The sequence below is a fragment of the Hemiscyllium ocellatum genome, chromosome 36 (assembly GCF_020745735.1).
Source record: "Hemiscyllium ocellatum isolate sHemOce1 chromosome 36, sHemOce1.pat.X.cur, whole genome shotgun sequence".
Taxonomy (NCBI): Eukaryota; Metazoa; Chordata; class Chondrichthyes; order Orectolobiformes; family Hemiscylliidae; genus Hemiscyllium; species Hemiscyllium ocellatum.
The window spans coordinates 3,647,604-3,665,419 of NC_083436.1; the positions used below are offsets into that span (position 1 = coordinate 3,647,604).

The following is a 17,816-nucleotide window of genomic DNA, read 5'->3' on the forward strand; positions in this document are numbered from 1 at the left end:
ACTTAACTTCAGAAGAAGTCATGTTGGATTGGAAACACTGGCGGAATCTTACAGGAGTCTGGGCGATGCAGGCAACGGTAATGTAATTGTAACATTGGACAAGGGCAATCTCAAAAAGTTTCTTGCTAGACAGTGATGAATTGCCGATTAAGAGGGATTATAGCATGTTAACTGCCTCATTAATGGCACAATCCAACTTATTAATATTCATCACATTTTTCCCATCTTACTAAACATGCTAAACAAGCCAGACATCAAGAACTGTCAGCTTTGAAGTCAATCTTCAGTTTGTTGCTGACTGAGACCAGCCTCAATATTGGATAACTAGCACCAACATCTCACTGCACACTCGACAGGTACTGACTGCAGAATACATGAATGTTCTCCATCAACAATCATTGGCATCTGACATGTACCAATCTCTAAGAACCCTCATGACGTGCACATCCATCTACAATCCTGCACTTCAATGCTGTACTTCAGGCTCCACCGTTGACAATCATTTTAATGCTGTAACAAGAACATTGTGCACTTGAGGACATGCACTCAGCTCATGGACTGGCACTCAGTTGCATTTCTGTGTTTTTCATTCATTGTCATATGGCTCGCTCACTCTGAAATAGAGTCATACAGCATGAATACAGACCCTTAGGTGCAACTGGTCCATGCTGACCAAGTTGCCAAACTAATCTCATTGTTTAGCCCATATTCCTCTAAATATTTCCTATTAAGAACTTATCCAAATGTCTTTTAAATTTTGTAACTGTATCTACATCCACCACTTTCTCTGGCAGTTCATTTCAAACGTGAACCATTCCCTGCGTAAAAACGTTGATCCGCGTCCTTTTTAAATCTTTCTCCTCTCACCTTAAGAATGTCTCTTAATCTTGAATTCCACCACCCTAAGTTTTCAGTTTCCCTATGATCAGAATGCTCAGAGCATCACTGCCTTGCATCTTCCATCCTCTGCCATAGCTCCCAGGCCTATATTAATTCTATCTTGCTTCACCAGATAATAAAGACACAAAGCCAAGAAGCTTATCATGGTTGCCAGTAGGCCTTAGTCAAGTCAAAGGATGGCCTTAGTTCAGGTATCCCAAAACAGTAAGTTAAGGACAGCCTCCAACAGCAGTCCAGGGGCTTGAAGATGGTCATTCAGCTGCACAGGTTGGTCAGTCAGGATTCTGGTAAAAAATGAGGTCTGCAGATGCTGGAGATCACAGTTGAAAATGTGTTGCTGGTTAAAGAACAGCAGGTCAGGCAGCATCCGAGGAATAGGAAATTCGACGTTTTGGGCATAAGCCCTTCATCAGGAATGAGGAGAGGGTGCCAAGCAGGCTAAGATAAAAGGTAGGGAGGAGGGACTTGGGGGAGGGGGGCGATGGAGATGTGATAGGTGGAAGGAGGTCAAGGTGAGGGTGATAGGCCGGAGTGGGGTGGGGGCGGAGAGGTTAGGAAGAAGATTGCAGGTTAGGAGGGCGGTGCTGAGTTGAGGAAACTGACTGAGACAAGGTGGGGGGAGGGGAAATGAGGAAACTGGAGAAATCTGAGTTCATCCCTTGTGGCTGGAGGGTTCCCAGGCGGAAGATGAGGCGCTCCTCCTCCAGCCGTCGTGTTGTTATGTTCTGCTGATGGAGGAGTCCAAGGACCTGCATGTCCTCGGTGGAGTGGGAGGGAGAGTTAAAGTGTTGAGCCACGGGGTGGTTGGTCCGGGCGTCCCTGAGGTGTTCTCTGAAGCGTTCCGCAAGTAAGCGGCCCGTCTCCCCAATATAGAGGAGGCCACATTGGGTGCAGCGGATGCAATAGATGAATTGTGTGGAGGTCCAGGTGAACTTGTGGCGGATATGGAAGGATCCCTTGGGGCCTTGGAGGGAGGTGAGGGAGGAGGTGTGGGCGCAAGTTTTACATTTCCTGCGGTTGCAGGGGAAGGTGCCGGGAGTGGAGGTTGGGTTGGTGGGGGGTGTGGACCTGACGAGGGAGTCACAAAGGGAGTGGTCTTTGCGGAACGCTGATAGGGGAGGGGAGGGAAATATATCCCTGGTGGTGGGGTCCGTTTGGAAATGACGGCGGATGATACGTTGTATACGGAGGTTGGTGGGGTGGTAGGTGAGAACCAGTGGGATTCTGTCTTGCTGGCGATTGGAGGAGCAGGGCACAAGGGCGGAGGAGCGGGAAGTGGAGGAGATGCGGTGGAGGGCATTGTCGATCACGTTTGGGGGGAATCTGCGGTCCTTGAAGGAGGATGCCATCTGGGCTGTGCGGTGTTGGAACTGGTCCTCCTGGGAGCAGATGCGGCGGAGACGAAGGAGTTGGGAATATGGGATGGAGTTTTTACAGGGGGCAGGGTGGGAGGAGGTGTAGGGTGTAGTCCAGATAGCTGTGGGAGTCAGTCAGGATTCTCACCATGGAAAGGACCAGGAGCTGAATATCAGGCAGTGTACCACCAGATTTGACTTGTTCCGCCCTAATGTTTTCATTCTGAAATGAGAGGTAGGCAGGTATTACTGAAGGTGAAAGTGAGTGGCCAAAATGTTATTTTTGGTGCATGTGGTGAGGTGCCCTGAGTGAATGATTAGGCAGTGCTGAGGACAGGCAGGCTTTCTGCTCTCAGAGGTTTAGAAGGGTGAAAACAAATGAGGGAGATGTTGCAGGAAATAGTGAAAATGGAAGAACATGAACCCGGGTGGGAGGTGAGCACCGCAGCAGAGACAGAGTTAGTGCGATTGATCAAAGAGAACATGGTGGAAACTAAGCTGAAGGAGGGAAGAAGAACATTGATCTTCTTCCTACATTGCTGAGCATTCCTCCAGATTGCTGAGACTGTGTTAATCTGAGTGGTAACCTCAGATGAGGTTGGCATGGCAATGGCCTCCACAGTTGGTTCTGAGGGAGAAGAAAGTCTTTCACTGGCATCACACTTGTCAGCAAGGTTTCCAGGTCCCTACCCGCAAAGTTCATCCCCGATTTCCTGTCTGTCATGTCTACGGCAAATAGCAGGAACTATGCAGGGCAGCTCCATACTGACAGTACTTGTCTGAGTGTGTAATGAGCTTTTAAAGGTGGCACTGGTGTAAGTGATGCTAGTCTTTTGGTGTATTTTTGGTGAGTTGTGAATTGTTCCAGGAACAGTGCATGGTAAGATAAGGAGAGAATCAGACTTGAGAGATGCAATAGAGGCTGCGCAGGCAGTGGAGTATTTGGTAAGATAGGGCAACAAATCTTGCTGGGCCTACCAGTAAGAATATCTTCAAAAATCTTAACACAAATCTTAACCAAAAATCCAAGGTTCAATCTATTAACCCTCTGTCTCAATTGCTGTCAGATCTACTGAATTTCTTCAGCAGTTTCTGTTCTTGATTTAATGAAACAACATTAATTAAATCAAAATGGAGAAGCAAACTTGTATTATATTTCTATTTTGCAGACAACAGAAAATTGAATATTTTCATTGTGGTTTTTACAATGTACGTTCAAACTTTTATGTAAAATAAAGAAGTGGCTAATCGTACTTCATCTTGACAGAATACTTTCCAGATCATCTTCTGTAATATTTGAATGAGCAATATCCAGATCAATATATTTCTAAGATGGACTTTGCAGGAATTGAAGTCTTGTGCCCGGAAAACTTCACCAATAGTAAGCAGGATGTGAGTTAGCCTATGTATGTGTCTACTCCACAGAAGTGGGCAATTAATTTGTATAATTAAGTCTCTTTACAAACATAATAGATAACTTTCTCATACATTGCCGACATACTTCGTGTGAAAACATTATTTGTAAAGATATTGTACAAGTACTTAAGTTCAAATAAAGGCAAAATACCAAGAATGTTGGAGGAATTCATTAGCCCTAGCAGCTCGAAGTAGAGTCACACTGGGCTTGAACATTAACTCTGTTTCTCTCTCCTCATATGCTGGCAGACCTGTTGGGTTTCTCCTGCAGTCTCTGTATAACGTCTGAAGTTCTCTTGAATCATACAGTAAAGTTAAACCTAGTTGTACTCATTATCAAATCATCTGACAGCCTAAGCTAAAATGTTCCAACAACAGAAAAAAATAAATTAATAAAGCAGAGAATTAACATCCTTAAATTTAAGAATGCTGTTAAACATACCTCTGTACTGTAAAAAGGTTTCTAAAATTTCCTGACCAGCAGAAGTAAAGCAGGGCAGCAGCCTCTCCACCTTGGACTCAGTTCATGTGATTTTGCAACTTAACACTTCTGAGTTAGCAGCTGAAAAGGCTCCTGCTGAAATTTGGTGACAGCCACATTAATAAATGCGAGAGAAGGTCTTGTGATAGCTGTAGACTCTTGCTGAACTTTAACCAGTTGCTGAGCAATTGTACCACTCAATTCAAATGCACTGTAGTTATACCATTTCCTGGCTATAAAATAGCAAACAGCATCCAATTTGCTTAGGCTAATGTGAAATGATGTCAAAAACCTTGGTTGTAACGCTCTTTGTACATTATTGGTATTATCTTGGAATCACAAAAGTATCTCAGCACAGAACAAGGTTATTTGGCCCATCATGACTGTATTGGCTCTTTGAAACAGCAGTTGTAGTTAGTCTTTCAGCCTTGCATTTTTACTTTTCAAACATGAATCCTGCCTCAAGTAAACTGATGCTTTTATTTTCATTTATTCTTTTGTTGTGGAGTGTTACTAACAAGCTGTCATTTATTTCCGAACTCCCGTTTTCCTGAGAAGGTGTTCGGAGAATTTCTTTTATAGAACTTCTCACAGGAGTAAATGGCTCACAGAGATAATTACCTTCATGTGTAACTGGAGCCAAATGAAGGACTGACTGGGCAAGTTAGCAAGTTTTCTTACCAAGAAGACATTAATGAAGCATTTAGGTTTTTATAAGTGTGGCTAGTCTTTACTAAAGGTAGTTCTAGATATTGAGATTTTTCATTCTGAATTTACATCCTCAAACTGCTATGGTAGGATTTCTACACATTCTGCATAGAGAATGGATTACAGTGCAGTAATATAACCACTCCGCCACAGTACTTACAGATGTACAAATATTTATTTAGGCATTTATCATATTTACTAGTTCAATTGCAGTATTCATCCTTTACCTATTTCTAGCTTTGTTTCCCTTTGTAACCATTCTTTTTATTCATGACTTCATTGAACACATTTTTAATTCCATCTTATACTGTGCAATATCTTATTCCATAACTGACTCTCCAAAACCTGTTCACTGTCTACAAGACATATGTCGGGAGTGTGATGGAATACACCCCACTTCCCTGAGTGCAAGTCCAATTAAATTCAAGAAGCTTGACAACATCCAACACAAACCCTCCTGCTTGATTGGCACCACATTCACAAAAATCCACTCCCTCCACTATCAACACTCATAGCAGTAGTGTGTACTATCTACAAGATGCATTGCAGAAATTCACCAAAGGTCCTCAGACAGCACACTTCACATCCATAACTACTTCCATCTAGAAGGATAAGGGCAGCAGTACATGGGAACAACATCACCTTTAAGTTGTCCACCAAGTCACTTTACCATCCTGACTTAGAAATGTTCTGCCGTTCCTTCACTGTCACTGGGTCAAACTCCTGGAATTCTCTCCCTAACAGCATTGTAATTGACCTACAACACATGGATTGTGGCAGTTCAAGAAGACAGACTATCACTACCTCTGTAACGGCAATTAGGGATGGGTAATATATGCTGACATGAGTGAATGTTTTTAAAAAAATAATTTTTCAAATAAAAATTGGGGCTTCCCCTTCTGTGAATTTTTCTCTGAGAAATATGTGCATGCTTTGTAAGTCCTACTCAAAGTTTTGTCCCTCATCTCTTTTTCCAAAACGATTATTTCTTGCTATCATGTTAAACTGCAAAACACCTCAACTTTGTTTTCAACTTCCATTCCTTCTTCATCTTCTCATCTGCTATTCTTCCTTTCTCTTCCTTGACCCAAAACCAGTAAAATTTGGAAATAATGGTGAAAAAAGAACTGTCTTGTATAATTGAAAATGAAACTCTAGCTCACACTGGTATATTTATTTCCAAATTTAACTGCATTTTTACAGTCTTTTTCTCTGGACTTCCATTTCTGGGTAAGGGTTATTGGCTAATGTTGACAATAAGCACACTTACGCCTTCATCTACCTTGGCTACATCTCCTCACACTCCTCTGTAAGGACTCAATTCTATCCTCCCAGTTTCTCCATCCCTCTTGCATCTGTTCAGAGGATGCATTTTTTTTTTTACAATCAATGGTCTGGCATATCTTCCTTTTTCATCAACATTGGATTTCCTTTTTCTACAACTTGGTTGATGTCCACTTCCCACATTCTGTTCCCATCCCTTTCTCCACTCACTCAGCTGGTAAAATAAAATACTTTAACATGCTAGTTACTGGGTAGTTATTCTGGAGGGTAAAGCGACATTTTCTTCTTCAAGAGGTAATTAAAAAATTTTAGAGTACAGTGACCAAAGTTAAAGCTTAAAATGTTAATGCACAAATGCTCATTAAAATAGAGATTAGAAACAAAATGTGCAATTACTCAGCAGCCACCAAATCTGAGTGCTGTTAACTTATTCATTTCATTTTAGTTGAGGTGTTCCGAAATATTTATCCCACATGTATCATTTTTCAGTCACATCAGTGTGAAAAGACATTTCTTCCTCCCCCTTTGTTCCAGACACTAACCTCCTCATTATGAAAATGGTCACTAACCTTTCAGGGTCCTTTAAAGGGATCAGATTTGGCTTAAGACAGAAAATCTTTAGATGCTCAAATCCAAAGTAGACGAACAGGAGGCTGGAGGAATCCAGCAAGCCAGGCCGCATCAGGACGTGGAGAACTCAATGTTTTGGATATTAACCCTTTTTCAGTACTAGATGTGGGGGTAGGGGGAGCCACACATAAAGGGTGGACGGGGTGGGGAGAGTAGCGGAATGGTGAGATAATGATAGTGTCACCATTCCACTACTCTCCCCCTTCCATGTTTCCTCTTTCTGTTTATCCATAGCTCCCCCTAACCCCACATTTAGTCCTGAAGAAGAGTAAAATATCTGAAACAATGACTTCTCCACCTCCTGATTCTGCCTGGCTTGCTGTGTTCTCCCAGGCTCCTGTTTGTCTCCATCAGATTTGGCTTCTTGTTTGATAGACAGAAAAAAAAGCCAAAACTTACAGAGGAGTGACCTGATTAGCAGCACAATGATGATGGACTCAGAATTAACAATACTTTTTCACCTGTTAGAGATGTGCTACTTCACTAACAATCTACCTCCAGGCTTCAGGCTTCAATGAGCAATGTAATGTAATGACATTTTGAATGGCAACAAACAGCATTAGGAGGCAGATCCTACTTTGCGTGTCCTTTTTCTGGTGCCTGGAGCTTGATAAATGACAATGCTCCTGAATCTGTTATGTTGTCTTCCCCCATCTGAATGCTAGAGAGAGGCAGCTACTGCTTTTCAAGCCATTTATGTGTAGGTCCTGATTTTCACTGTGTACTAAATGAGGCCTCAGATATGTATCAGTGTATCATATGTATCGGTGTCCTGTCCAAACTTAAAGCATGCTATGTACTAAATTTATTCATGTTCCAATTAAAGATCATTGAAATGAAGCATTGGGCTAGATTTCCCCCAAGTCCACAAGAACCCAGAGCCCATTAAAAATGTCAGGTGAGACCAGGTTTGGAAGTCTTCTATTTCTTATACAGGTTTTTCTGCTATAGCGGGCATTTTGTTAAGGCAAATTTGCTGTAACACCATAGACTAACTGGGGACACTGTTTCTGAAGTGCAAACTTTTAAAGTGTATGTTGCCTGGAACACAATTACACTGCCAACACTTTAGTGCTATACCTAAAGTGAGAATTTTGTATAATGTGGGGTTGCATAAGAAGGCAATCATGGTGTTATAGAAGAATTACCTGTATGTCCTACTTTTGCCACTGGAGAACAGGAGCAGGCTTGTGTCATACAGCAGGACAATTTACACTCAACAGGGCTTAATGCCAAGGTAAAAATAACCCATTTTGTCAGTTAAATGGACATTAACCTATTGTGCCAGAGTCACAAATTTTGGGGAGACATAAATCATAATCTGCTATTTACTTTAACATCCTCACTCGTTACGCTATAAAAGGAATTGCTGACGTTGTCAGTGCTTTTTTTAAAATCTGCTGGAGTGCATACAGTGATATGTCAGTCACTGAAGCACCTATTCAAGCAGTTTCAGAGAATTCTTTGCTGACCTTTCCCCAGACAAAATGGAGGATATAGTTCATGCAAAGAGTCGTCAAGTTAATACAACACAGAAACTGACACTTCAGTTCAACTCGTCTACGCTGACTAGACATCCCAATCTAACTTAGTCCTAGTTGGCCCATATCCCTCTCAACCTTTCTTATTCACAAACCCATCCAGATGCCTTAGAAATTTGCAGTTGTGCCCACCCCCTCCACTCCCTCTGGCAGCTTATTCCAAACACCCTCTGCATAGAAATGTTACCTCTCAGATCCTCTTAAATCTTTTCCCTCTCACCTTAAACCCGTGCCCTCTAGCTTTGGACTGCTCTATCCTGGGAAAACACCTTGGCTATTCACCTTGTGCCCCTCATGATTTTATAAAATGTATATAAGGTCACCCCACTGCCTCTGATATTGAAGGGGGACAAAAATCTCCAGCCTATTCTATCCCTCCCTATAACTCAAACCCTCCAGTCCTGCCAACATTCTTGTAAATATTTTCTACATTCTCTCAAGTTTAATAACATCCTTCCTATAGAATGGTGACTAGACTTGTATGCAGTATTCTAAAAGTGGCCTCATCAACATCCCATACAACTGCAATAAATCCTTCTAACTCCTGTTCTGATCAATGAAGGCAAGTGTGCCAAAAGCCTTCTTCACCACCCTGTGTACGTGTGACTTCAGTTTCAAGGAACTAGACATCTGCATTTCCAGATCTAGTTGTTGAACCCAACATTGGTTTTAGAAGGCTATGAAATGCCAAACCGGAAAATGAGACGGTGCTCCTTACCCTTTTATGGGCTTTAATGGAAAACTGTATCAGGCAAACTGATGTACTAAGGTGACGAACAACCAGATGGCAGGGGGTCAAGCTTATTGACAATGCAGCCACCCAGTTTGCCGTTGATCTCTCCAACTGAGGTGAAAACATAGTAGTGAATATGGTATACTAGATCGAAAGGAATACAATTGTTACTTCACCTGGAAGAATTCAGAGGAGGGAGGAGGTTAAATAAAAGGCAACTCCGTGATTATGTGAGTAGGAGCCTGGAGAAAGGGAAATGAGAAGTTGGGAACAATAGAGGATTAGACTGACAGGGGAGGGGGAGGGGAAAGAGGTGTTATGTTATGTGACATCATGCTGCAGGTGATGGGAATAGGAGAGGATGATCCTTTGAATATGGAGGATAATGCAGAGGAAAAAAAGGACAATGGGAACCTTTACAGGATTTTCAGAAGGAGAGTTAATGGTGAGGGGAGAAGTACAGGAAATATATTGGTTATGATTGTTTGCTTGTCCATTACAGTCAAGGAGTTGGGGGTGGGATGGTATCTTGGGTTGGACTCGACACTGTAAAAGATAGCATCTCTGAAACAGATGCAAAAGAAATAGAGAAGCACAGCAATGGAATGGAATCCTTACAGGAAGCAGGATGTAAGGAATTTCAGAGGTTCATCTCCCAAAGCATTCAGTGAGTGTTTTCTGCTTCTTTCTCAAATGATGGACTGAACCAGTCGCCAAGATATCAACCTCCTCCGTCTGGCTCCGTTCATTTTCTCATTGAGCCATTTTTATTTTAACTTTTCTCACTTCTCCCAAATAAATGATGGGCCATGACTACCCTTGTGGGGTTACAGATGTCTTTTTGTGGGGTTTAAGGAACACTCTGTGCTCCAGACCTACTTGGGTCCCTTTCATAATTTTTTTTCTCCAGCACATCTCAATCTGTACTGGTGCCACTTCCTTTGGAACTAGAACTAGATAAATCCAGAATGAAAAAGAATTTTGCCTCTAATCTCTACGATTCCCTCATCTTCCTATGGTCTGACTCTGACTCTTGCATCTCCTCTTTCAATTTCTCTGTCTCTGCCTCAGTAGATAGGCTGTCTACTACTGTGTATTACAAAGCCATCAACAGCTACAGCTATCTTGAATACACTTTGTCATGAATCTCACGATTCTTAAATAGATGGTCCAGCTATTCAAAAATTACTCAATTCAACCCATCTGCCTTGGTAGTCAAAATCCACCCAGTTAGTTCTGAATCTGTCTTTACAGAAACTGCTTGACCTATTAAGCATTTCAGGCATGCTCTGTTACTATTTTTGCGTTATAGTGTGTTGCTCTGCTTTACTGATTACCAAATAAATTGGGCATTTCCCATAATATGTCTCAGTCGTAATAGCGACTCTTATCAAAACCTGTTCATTGAATTTGGGATGTTTGTCCATATACTGCGACACCTACAGTTTATAACCCTTTATTCAAAATCCCAAAATCCGAAAAGCTTCAAAATCCAAAGATTTTTTGTGACGTTTTTATCTCATTCAAAAGGTTGATGTGCAGTTAACTCAATTCCACACCCACTCGATGCATGTCACTCAGGTGCAACGTGGTGGGCATGGCCCAGCACTGGCAGCCCTCAATTCTGCGTCAGGGGCCGTAGTACTCACAGTGAGTCGGCTGTTCAGTAAGATTTTTAAAAATTTCATTGTTGAACTGTCACTTATTCTGAAATTCAGAAAATTTAGAATCCCGAAAAAGCTGGTCCCCAGTGTTTCAGATACAGGTATGTGTACCTGTATTTGATATGAAAACTTGAAGGAACATGCATAAAAATGCCAAATGGAAATATTAGTTATGAACCGTAACAGATAAATTGGACTCTAAAAGAACCAAGTGAGATGAATCATGATTCAACATATTAGAAAGAGTCCTATGAAAAACTTAAAATGTTCACTGAATTTTAATTTGTGAAGTATATTTAACTAGATTCACAGACTTAATATCTTGATCAAAATTGGGAATAATTTTCTTTTAAATACTTATTCCCCGAGCTACACTGTTGCACGTGTAAGAATCAAGTAATGTTTGGCAAGATTGAAAATGAAAGAGAACACTTGCCTCTGGATTTTCTACCATGCACAAAAGCCTTTCCAAGCATCTGCCAGGTTGGTTTGTACAAATCTTCCAAATCCAGCTGCCACCTCTCTGGTTCCAAGTACTTGATCAGCTCCTCTATAGTGTCAAAGCCTGAGACAGCCTCACTTAAGCCATCCAAAGATAGAGGAGATGGTGGCACGAGTGTTGGGCTTTCAAAATGGGCCTGTATTAAAAAGCAAATTGAATACAATGATTAGAGGTTTATGGTTCTGTCTTTTTAGTTTGAGGTCGTCAAAATAAGGCAACTTTAAAAGTGCATATTTTATGCATTGATGGAAGTTTCAAGATTTCTTTGGAACAAACTAAACTAAGTATAATTCACTGAACAACAGTCTTCCTTTCATCTAACAAACTGCCAACTTCATTATTATTTTTATGTTCAAGAACTCCAGCTATTTCTGTTGGAGTTCAGATTTCTGCTTCAACTCACTTACATTATCACAAATTTGAATCATTCACAAATCAGGGCACAGGGCAGAGATTTTGTCACTATTGCTGTTGCATTAATAATATTCCTCAATACATTTAAGAATAGTTATATATTATTTAAATTAAAACCATTGGAAATGAATTTATCAAAAAAGGAGCATTTTTCGTAAGAATGCCCAGTCCATTACCTTTGAGTAGCCTGATTTTAAGGTGCTCAAATGCTTTTGTGTAGTTTGGTTTAAGCAGTTTTACTAGTTTCATTTGTGCATGTAGTTATTTTTTGATAAAATAAATATTTTCAAAATTTGACATTAGTGCAAGAAACCTTAATTTGAGGGTTTAGTTTTTCTCCTTAAGGACTACCAATAGATGCAATTAGTAAAAACTGGCCGTATTGTGTAACTCATTCTGGAGGCATGACAAACTGTATGTGAGAGGTTAATTCCACAACTATATTTTTAAAATGTGTGTAAAAGTTCATGAAAACTGCATTTGTACAAAACATACTTTGTACTTAAAATTCCTTGATAAGTACTAGCTTGGACAAATACTAACAAAGAGCAAGGCATAGCTAGCAATCTACCCTATTACATCGAGGACTAATTATATTCTAAGACGCATCTGTCATTTCCTATGTTGGTCATTCCACAAACCCCACCTCAATCCTTGCTGCTGAATAAATCAGAATAATAAACCTGACAAATAATAGCTGATATCTTTTATCCCTACGGTTTTGTTGAATATGATATTTCATGCATCTTTTTAAAAGAAAAGCACACTGTCAATTTGCATTCTTCCTTTCACCTCTAGTTTGAAAAACATCATTGTGATTGTTTCTCTGGGCTTTCACCTCTTGTTTCTTCTACGTTTCATAAACAGCATTCTACAAATTCCTCCATGTCCTGGCATCTTCATTGTTTTGAAATCAAACCTCATCACACATTCTCATATTCTGAAACAGGCTGAAGTAACCAAATTAAGCATCTCTGTCAGTTCTAGGATCTCTATTTGCAATTTGTATGGATAGCAAAAAGTTGATAAAAGTAACGGTTCTGGAAATGTAAAACATTTTTCTGATCAGGCCAGGAGCAGGGATACAAGTAGTCTGCTCAAGTCTATTGTAATGACTCATCTCAGCCCCATTCAAGGGTTGCACACTACACTCATTTCGTTAACCCCAGGACTGACGTGACAAATAAGACTTGATCTGCCAGCCAAAAAAAATACTCTCATAACTGCAGATTCACTGGGGTTGATAGTATACCGAAAACAATCAAATAATGCTCAACTCTGCATGCCAGCATTGGGTGGACAGCATGGTTGCCTTGCTGACCACAGTGGAATTCTTACCATCCATGATTTTTTTCCTGCTGTTGGGATCAAAAGTATGTCTTTGACCCCAGTGTTGTTGGCTGGATGATGTCATGATTTTCTAGGAGACACTGACAATGTTCATTGTCCAATGACAGCATATGCGTTTCTGAAGCAGGAAACCCAGAGGTCCCAAAGTTGTGGACAGCAAGTATCTTCACCAGGAGAGGTGAGTGCTGATGCTTGCAGGATCACTTGGCAAGAAAGAGATGCTCTCTTCTGGCTTCCATAAATTTGGAATGGCAGAGCAATCACTGTATCATTGTAGTGTTTGGAGGCTGGGACACCTCCATAAGGCTGCTTGGGCTTGGCATCCCATCACCCAATCTTGCCTCCATCAAAACAGAAAAGTAATTTTTGAAAGTCAAAATGATTTTGGGCTGAAGGCCTGCATGTTAAACCAGATGTAGGAAAATATGGGTTTATTCATCTTTTGACCTGTCACTATAGTCAAATGAAAACTCATCACTTTCTGTCTAGCTTTGCAGGGACTGAAAGGGGAAAATATATAGTGCTCTCCCTGGTCCTTGTCTCCAATAGGTTTCTGTTATTCTTACAAAATTCAGCATCTAAATCCTATCTTTAATGTCTAAAATCTATTGTTGTTAGGTCTGTCTTTCTTTCAGCCTTGATGGCCAGCATGATGCGTTAATTCCTTCAATTAGTTTTTTCACGAATAACACCTTGTTTTTAAAGGACCAGCTTTAATGTGGAAAATTATTCTTTGGTGATTCACAACATCATTATCAATAAGAAAGAAAGGCTGAAACAGACAAACACTGAAACACACCACATATTATTTACTCAAAAGCCAATCATTTTTCATAAGCAGGCGTGTACAGTCATGGGTTTTTTCCACAACTTCAATTGCCTTTTGGATCACATGCAAAGTTAAACTTTGGACAAAATACATAATTTTGAACCAACTTTAAAAATTGCCAAGAGCAGGAGCAAACTAAATAAAAACCAAAAGAGCTGTGGATGCTGCAAATCAGAAACAAAAACAGAAGCTGCTGGAAAAGCTAGCAGATCTGGCAGCGCCTGTGAAGAAAAATCAGAGTTAATGTTTCGCGTCCAGTGATCCTTCCTCAGAACTGCTGGTAACTAGGAAAATGCCGGTCTATATGCAGAAGAAGGTTGTCGGGGGTGGGAGGGGAATGTTGCTTAAGGACTAACCGATAGGTGGGGATAAAGCCCAAAGAGAGAAAAGAATGGTTGGACAGACAAAGGAACCAATAACAACCTGGAAAAGAGGGTGAACAGCTGTTAACGGAGACCATTAGTAGCTAACAATAGATAGCGTGTAAAGGCAGACTAAGTGATAACAAGGTCTAGTGTGTGGGGTAGGGGGATACCTACCCCAAGGGAGAGTTTAGACTCTAAAATTATTGAACTCAATATTGAGTCTGGAGGGCTGAGAAGTCCCCAAGTGGAAAATGAGATGTTGTTCTTCCAGCTTGCACTGAGCTTCACTGGAACATTGCAGCAAGTCTCAGCGAGAGATGTTGGCCAGAGAACAGGGTGGTATGTTAAAGTGGCAAGCAGCTCGAAGCTCAGGGTCTTCTTTGCAGGTAGAAGGCAAATATCCTGCGAAGTGGTCACCCAGTCTGCGCTTTATTTCCCCAGTGTAGAGGAGACTACATTGTGAGCTGCAAATGTAATAGATTAGACTGTGAGAAGTGCAGGTAAAATGCTGATTCACCTGGAAGGTATGACTGGGGCCTTGGATACTAAAGAGGGAGGAAGTACATGTGCAGGTGTTACACCTTTGGCAGTTGCAGGTGAAGGTGCCATGGAGCTGTGCGGGGAGTGTTGGATTAAAGGAGGAGTGGACCAGTGTGCTCTGGAGGGAACAGTCCCTGCGGAAGGCAGACAAGGGAGTGGAGGATAATGCATGCCCTGCTGGTGTTATCTTGCTGGATGTGGCAGAAATAGTGGCTGCTGATCTTCTGGATGTGGAGGCTGGTGGGAATGATAGGTGTGGAGAAGGGGAACCCGATCACTTTTGCAGGAGGGAAGAGAGGTGTTGAAAGCGGAAGTGCGGGAGATGGGTCTCACTTGGTTGAGGGCCCTTACAATAATGGTGCTGGGGAATCCCTGGTTGAAGAAGATGATGGACATTTTGGAGGCTCCCTTGTTGATGTTAGCCTCATCGGAACATATACAATGGAGATAAAGGAACTAAAGAATGGAACAGAGTCTTTACAGGAAGCAGGGTGCAAGGATGTGTAGTCTAGGTAGCTCTGGGAAACAGTGGGTTCATAGTGGATATTAGTAACCAGTCTATCCCCAGAAATGGAAACAGAGATGTTGAGGAAGGGAAGGGAGGAGTCAGAGATAGGCCTGGTGAAAGTGAGGGTGGGGTGGAAATTGGAAACGAAATTGATGAATGTTTCTAATTCCAGACGTGAGAGGGCAGCATATATCAATTGATATATTGAAGAAAGAGTTGTAGGTGGAAGCCGGAATATGACTGCAACAAGGAGCGTTTCACGAGGAAACAGGCATTACTAGGGACCATGTCAGTGCCCGTGGCCATCTCACTGATCTTAAGAAAATGAGAGAAGTTAAAAGAGAAGTTGTTCAGGGTAAGGACAAGCTCGGTCAAGCAGAGGAGGATGGGGATGGGGACGGTTCAGGACTTTACTACAGGAAGAAGCAGAGAGTCCTGAATCTATCCTGCTGGGGGATGGATGTGTAAAGGGATTGCATGTCCATGGTAAGAAGGAGACAGCTGGCACCTGCAAACTGGAAATTCCGAAACTGGCATAAAGCATCAGAAGAATCACAGATGCACGTAGGCAGAGACTGGACCAGGGGAAAGAAGACTGAGTCAAGATAGGATATGAGCAAACTAAGTCTCTTTAAAGGCATTTGACCAGAACAGTGTTTCTACCACTAAAATGATTTCTGACATACAATGGAGCACATTACAGAAATATTTCATATAAATGCTAGTCCTTTGTTTCTCAATCAAAAAGCAGTTACTGCAATTTCTATAAAGATAACAGCACCTTTGGATCAACAGAAGCCTTGAGAAGAGGCACATTCATGTGATTTCTTTTCCAGGTTTTCTTCTGAAGCATTGGCAGGATCTAAAAGATCCACATAAAACCCTAGGGAGGTGGTGAACATAGTGAGAGAAAATCTGAGGCAAAGCGATCCTCCTCCCAGAGATTCATGCTCAGAGAGTCCTCCATGGCTCAGAGCAAATTTTCTCATACAATCTTACACAGGTAAATCCATAAATTATGCTTCTGAGTTCTATGGCCCCCACCTCATGGAATCTTAAGCAGGAAGTGCTTGCCACTGTTGAGACCTTTCAACATTCAATCTGCTGCCGCATCACCAATAACTTCTCCTGCATTCACTTCCATCATCTCAATCCTCCCTTTGTCTCACTACAAGAAAGACTGACCCACAATTAGGTGAGAAAACAAAGACTTTTGGGGGGGGAGGGGAGATATCATGCTCCTTACTCCATGTGAAGCAAAAAGTCGCAAGCTATCTAGAGAAGAGTATATTCACTCATATGGGATCAGGAGACTTCGATGTCCAACTGACACACTATCTTCCAATTGTGCTGTGCTGTATGCTGTTACCAGCAGCTCTCATTCATTTTTAACTTGCACTACTCAACTAATTCTTTCTCCTATGTAGACACTAGTGACAACCAATAAGCCTCAGCCAAAGAAGATGCCAGTGCCAGAGACTATTCAGTTCCACCTCCACTTCAGAGGAGGATGACATTGAACTTTCAGAGAATGCACCAGCAGGGCTTTCACCTGCACCGTCCACCAGCTCAGAAGCTATGTACAAAGTGACATGACAGAAGCTTGTAAGTTGCTAGTGCCCTTGAACTCCAGAAAGACTAAAATGCTGTGTGAGTTGGTTTGAGACCAGGCATGGTGTTGCAGTGAGGTTTATGGTTTAATCAATGCTGATTGGATGGATGAAGGGATCAATGAGGATGGTGCCCATGGAACATTGTTGAGACAACATAGTTGAATGAAAGCCAAACAATCAGCACGTTGAGTCACCAGCACACACAGGTGATAGTCGGGAATTTGCACCATCTATCAGGGAAACAAGAAAATTGGAAGTAGTTTGAAATGCGACAAACTGAGGATTTATTGAGATTCAAATGCCGGGAGACAAGGTAGTTGCTAATAATACTGAGGTTCTTAAATCACCATTTGAAGGTTAAGGAAAAAAATTAGAAACTGTTTTTCCTCAACATTGAGATTTTAATTATTTAATTTTTATTAAATTTTGCCATCATATGTCAGGTATAGACAGGATAGATCGAGTGAATCCTTAGAAGAGTATAAAGGAAGTAGGAGTATACTGAAGAGGAAAATCAGGAGGACAAAAAGGGGACATGAGATAGCTTTGGCAAATAGAATTAAAGAGAATCCAAAGGGTTTTTACAAATATATTAAAGACCAAAGGGTAACTAGGGAGAGAATAGGACCCCTCAAAGATCAGCAAGGCAGCCTTTGCGTGGAGCCACAGAAAATGGGGGAGATACTAAATGAATATTTTGCATCAGAATATACGATGGAAAAGGATATGGAAGATATAGACTGTAGGGAAATAGATGTTGACATCTTGCAAAATGTCCAGATTACAGAGGAGTAAGTGCTGGATGTCTTGAAACTGTTAAAGATGGATAAATCCCCAGGATCTGATCAGGTGTACCTGAGAACTCTGTGAGAAGGCAGAGAAGTGATTGCTGGGCCTCTTGCTGAGATATTTGTATCATTGATAGTCACAGGTGAGGTGCCGGAAGACTGGAGGTTGGTAAATGTGGTGCCACTGTTTAAGCA

The 17,816-nt window shown here is 41.5% G+C and overlaps 1 protein-coding gene across 1 annotated transcript in view; it reads right to left on the reverse strand.

Moving 5' to 3' along the window:
- The window catches only part of pdgfc (platelet derived growth factor c), a 417,573-nt gene that overhangs the window by 47,035 nt on the left and 352,722 nt on the right, over window positions 1-17,816 (reverse strand). Inside the window, exon 4 of the mRNA XM_060851433.1 lies at window positions 11,149-11,350. Coding sequence (XP_060707416.1) covers window positions 11,149-11,350 — 202 coding nt within the window. The remainder of the gene's footprint in view (window positions 1-11,148; window positions 11,351-17,816) is intronic.